At 40.7% G+C, this 5145-nt stretch overlaps 1 protein-coding gene across 1 annotated transcript; it reads right to left on the reverse strand.

The window, feature by feature from the left end:
* Nucleotides 1-2182: 2182 nt before the first annotated feature.
* On the reverse strand, nucleotides 2183-4311 carry LOC147737122 (uncharacterized). Its single transcript, XM_086934379.1, has one exon. It carries the CDS (start codon nucleotides 4046-4048, stop codon nucleotides 2183-2185), a length of 1866 nt encoding a protein of 621 aa, XP_086790505.1. The 5' UTR covers nucleotides 4049-4311.
* Nucleotides 4312-5145: the final 834 nt, after the last annotated feature.

The raw sequence follows: 5145 nt of genomic DNA on the forward strand, positions 1-5145 counted from the left end.
TTGGAGAGGCGGGGATCTACCGTCCTGATGAGACCACGGTAATTAACTGGAACGTTTGAAACATTAACTATACAGGGACTGTTTCATATAAATGATGTCTTCTAAAAATCGCCTCTGCTTAATTTGTATTGTACAAAAGTATTTTCAGCCCTGTTTCTGTGTACAAAATGTGGATCGGACGGTTTTATCATCATATCACTTTCATCTTGAGCCCTGCGCAGTCATCACTCAAGGATTTATATATACACTTGCTGCTGAGAATACAATTAGAATTTTGGGAAATGAAAAGGCCTCATCTGAATTCTAATCATGATAAAAATTGTGAATTAATATCTGGCCAGGGCCTGCATATGTGATACAGACCTGTGAGATAATGAACTCATAGGCCTCTGTAGTTGTTCACAGTGCGCCTGGGAAGTGCTTCTTTGAGTCTCCGCTTGTCACTTCTGCGGCAGAATGACGTCGACACTGAGCTGCATGTTGTCTCCTACTCTGCTTTACAGTTAGAGGACCCAGTCGGGTGTGTGGGGAATATTCACAAGGTGAGGAATTTGTAGGTAAAGGAGTATCCACCAGAAAGAGCGTTACCAAAGGCAAGTAGTTGGTGTGTTATGTTTTCCTGCTGTTGTATATTATCTCATTTTGGGTGGGGAACTCCGCTGGCGAAGTTTTCCGTACTCCGCGGAGCTTGCGTAGTTCCTAAAAACACCGCTCCGTGGAGCGTAGCAAGGCTTTTTTCAACGCTCACACTCTTCAACGTTATATGATGGAGCGAGGAAAATCCACCTTCTGATGAGATTTTTCCTTGCTCTCGCAGGTCTAGTTGGCGAGCAAAATCAACCTCCTGGCGAGATTTCTCAAAGCGGGTCGTCGGATTGCTCAATGCAAGTGGTCGTGGCCGGTCACAACCACTCGCATTGAAAAACCTTCCTTTGCATTGGCAAAACGGCCGCTTGAGTAGAAGCAGCTGCACCCTATTGTGCTGCACATGGTGCCTTTCGCGATTATTTTTACAGGTCGGGACAAACACCAGGAGATCAAAATCACCACGAACAGCATGACCCTCACGCACTCCGCTGCTCGCGGAACTCCGCGTAGACCGCTAGAGTTTTCTTTGTCACTTTGCGGAGTTCTTCATTGAGGAACTCCGCCTAGGCTTAATCTTACCATGAAAATATAGATTTACGTCATATGTTAAGAAACAAGGGTTAGTAGAAACATTTTGGGTGGAGTAAAATTTAAGACATTAATATTGGGAATTTTTTGGCAATTAGTTGATTTTTTCAAGCACTAACACTTCTCTGTGTCAAGTAAGGACCTTAAGAGTTTTGTTACTTTCAGATACTCAAATTGTGGATTCTGTTGCAATTAAAAAAAATTCAAGGCCGGAAATTTCTTTGGAGGTTGCATGCGGGCAACCTAAGTTATCCTGCAAGAGTTTCTTGATGAATCCTATTGCAACTACAATATGTGCTCTCTCATGTGAAGTCAGGTTGTTAGAAGCTTTTCTGCATCTCAAGATACGCCTTACTTTTCACCTGGTGTGGATGCATTTCTCATGTTTAGTGAGATCTCCTTTCTGAGTAAAACGTTTCTGGCTTTCCCCACCAGTATTAGGCTTTAGTCCAATGGGAATTCTCTCTTGTGAAGTGACATCGTATTCAATACTAAACCTTATCTGACATTCAGAACACACAAGGCTTTTTTCCCCATGTGAGTTCGCTCATGTCAAGTGAGAAGTAATTCGTAACCAAAACTTTGCTTGCATTTCAAGCACTCATAAGGTTTTTCCCCAGAGTGGGATCTCTCATGAAACAGAACAGTCTTTCAGATACAAGCTTTTATGGCATAAGGATTTTCTTCAGTGTGGAGCTTCTCATGGTGAGATAGCGTTTTTCTCTGCAGCTTTTCTGGCATTCAGAGCATTCATAAGGTTTTTCATCAGTATGGAGTCGCTTATGGTTAGTGAGGCTGTGCCAATCAAATAGGAATTTCTGGCATTCACTGCATTGGTAATGTTTTTCCCCCTCTGTGAGTCTGCTCATGTAGAGTGAGAATGTGTTTAAAGTTGATGCTTTTCTGGCACTTGGAGCACTGAATTATTTTGATGGTGTGTTTTCTTATGGCGCTTGTAACCATCTCTACCTCTGAATCTTTTCTGACATTTAGAGCACTGATAATTTTATTCACCAGTGTGTATTCTCACATGTTCAGTGAGTTGAGATTTTTGGCTGAAACATTTTTGGCATTCGGAGCACTGATAAGGTTTTTCCCCAGTGTGGATTCTTATATGCTCAGTGAGACTGCTTTTTTGACTGAAACATTTGTGGCATTCAGAGCACTGATAAGGTTTTTCCCCAGTGTGGATTCTTATATGCTCAGTGAGACTGCTTTTTTGACTGAAACATTTGTGGCATTCAGAGCACTGATAAGGTTTTTCCCCAGTGTGGGTTCTTATATGCACAGTGAGACTGCTTTTTTCACTGAAACATTTGTCACATTCAATGCACCGATAACGTTTTACCCAAGAGTGGGTCCTTGTATGTTTAGTGAGTCTCATTTTGTCACTGAAACATTTCTGGCATTCAGAGCACTGATAAGGTTTTTCCCCAGTGTGGAATCTCACATGTGCAGTTAGAAGTGATTTAAGTCTGAAATCTTTTGGGCATTCAGAGCACTGATAAGGTTTTTCCCCAGTGTGGGTTCTTATATGCTGAGTGAGACTGAATTTGTTTGTGAAACATTTCTGACATTCAGAGCACTGATAAGGTTGTTCCCCTGTGTGGGTTATTGTATGTTGAGAAAGACATCGTTTGTCTCGGAAATTTTTCTGGCATTCAGAGCACTGAAAAGGTTTTTCCCCAGTGTGGGTTTTTATATGCACCGTGAGAAAGCGTTTTTCACTGAAACATTTCTGGCATTCAGAGCACTGATAAGGTTTTTCCCCAGTGTGGGTTCTTGTGTGCCGATTGAGAAAGTTTTTTTCACTGAAACATTTGTGGCATTCAGTGCACTGATAACGTTTTTCCCCAGTGTGGATCTTTCTATGCCGTGTGAGACTACTTTTTATACTGAAACATTTCTGGCATTCAGAGCACTGATAAGGTTGTTCCACAGAATGGGTTATTGCATGTCGAGAAAGACTTTGTTTGTTACAAAACCTTTCCTGGCAATCAGAGCACTGATAAGGTTTTTCCCCAGTGTGGAATCTCAAATGTGCAGTTAGAAGTGATTTAAGTTTGAAATGTTTTGGGCATTCAGAGCACTGATAAGGGTTTTCCCCAGTATGGATTCTTGTATGTTCAGTGAGTCTGATTTTGTAACTGAAACATTTCTGGCATTCAGAGCACTGAAAAGGTTTATACCCAGTGTGGGTTCTTATATGCCGAGTTAGACTACTTTGGTCACTGAAACATTTCTGGCATTCAGAGCACTGAAAAGATTTTTCCCCAGTGTGGGTTCTGATATGACGAGTGAGACTGCTTTGGAAACTGAAACATTCCTGGCATTCAGAGCACTGAAAAGATTTTTCCCCAGTGTGGGTTCTGATATGCCGAGTGAGACTGCTTTGGTCACTGAAACATTCCTGGCATTCAGAGCACTGGTAAGGTTTTTCCCCAGTGTGGGTCCTTGTATGTAGAGTGAGTCCTCTTTTGTCACTGAAATATTTCTGGCATTCAGCGCACTGATAAGGTTTTTCCCCAGAGTGGATTCTCATATGTTCAGTGAGTTTAGATTTACGGCAGAAACTTTTTTGGCATTCAGAGCACTGGTAAGGTTTTTCCACAGAGTGGGTTAATGCATGTTCATATAGACTCGGTTTGACTCTAAAACTTTTCTGGCATTCAGAGCACTGATAAGGTTTTTCCCCAGTGTGGATTCTCATATGCTCAGTGAGATAAGATTTACGCCTGAAACTTTTTTGGCATACTTTGCACGGAGAGTGGTTTTCCCCAGTGTGGATTCTCATATGCTCAGTGAGATAAGATTTACGCCTGAAACTTTTTTGGCATACTTCGCACTCAAAGTGGTTTCCCCCAGTGTGCATTCTGTCAAAATTGTGAGATGAGATTTATGGCTGTATCTTTTTTGGCACATGTAACTTTTTTCCCTAACTTAGGTTATTTTGCCTTGATTGAGGCGGTTTTGAACACTGAATTTGTTCTCACAGTCTGTGTTTTTATAAGGTGTATACCTAGACTTAATATCTCTACGTTTAGTTTTCTCTTGCTTATATGCCACGGTAAGAGTGAACCCGATTTTAGAGTCAGGCTTGTTTAGATAATGTTCAGCATCTATCTCTAAAAGAAATTGTGTGTAATCTTCTTAACACTTGAATTGAGCAAAATATGTCTGGAAGCAGCCCTGTAACACCTGTCGAAATGTTTCAAGCAGATAATAGTCTTTAGAATATAGCCTATCCGGCAGCAACTTATTTTGTGACTAAGGATTTTCTCAAATCTATTTGTATAGGCTCTTAACAATGCAGTGATAAGGTGTTAGTCTGATATTTAATCATTAAACTGATAAGTACCTTTTTGCACTGACGTAATTGCAGTAACTGAAGGTGTTAGAACGTGCACAGTACTATTGTGGATCACAAGTCTCAGAACATCAGTTCCTTTTACCCTTTCTATGTTTGGTGTAAGGTTAAGATTTGTAGTTCTGAAGACGAGGATTTATTTACATTAGCTATAGCGCAACTGTGCTCATTTAATCCATTTTTAACTTTAACAGTTTTACATATCACTCACGCACAGCAGATAATGTTGAGGCGATTTAGATAGAATTACAGAACAGTACACAATAAAAAGGAAACAATCTGAGATGGTTATGAACACAATAAAGTGGTGAATTTTTACAGTTTTCGCAAGAGTGAGCAGAGTGGGTCCTGGTTTTCTACCCAGAGGCAGATAGTCTCAAAGTTGTGTAACTGGTTAAAACGGTTGTTGAACAAAGGTGATTTTTCAATCTTTTGGTTGTTAACGTGTCAGCTTCGGAGTCTTCTCTCAGTGTCTTTTCCTTGATGGTCTGCAGAGGAAACCTTTTGTTATAACTTTCTTTTATGCAGTGTGTGCTTCCTCTCCGGAATTACATGATGTTTTAGATGAACGTTATTCTGTGCACAGATATGAATTTGCTCTG

The sequence above is a fragment of the Lissotriton vulgaris genome, chromosome 1_1 (assembly GCF_964263255.1).
Source record: "Lissotriton vulgaris chromosome 1_1, aLisVul1.2, whole genome shotgun sequence".
In the NCBI taxonomy this organism is placed as follows: Eukaryota; Metazoa; Chordata; class Amphibia; order Caudata; family Salamandridae; genus Lissotriton; species Lissotriton vulgaris.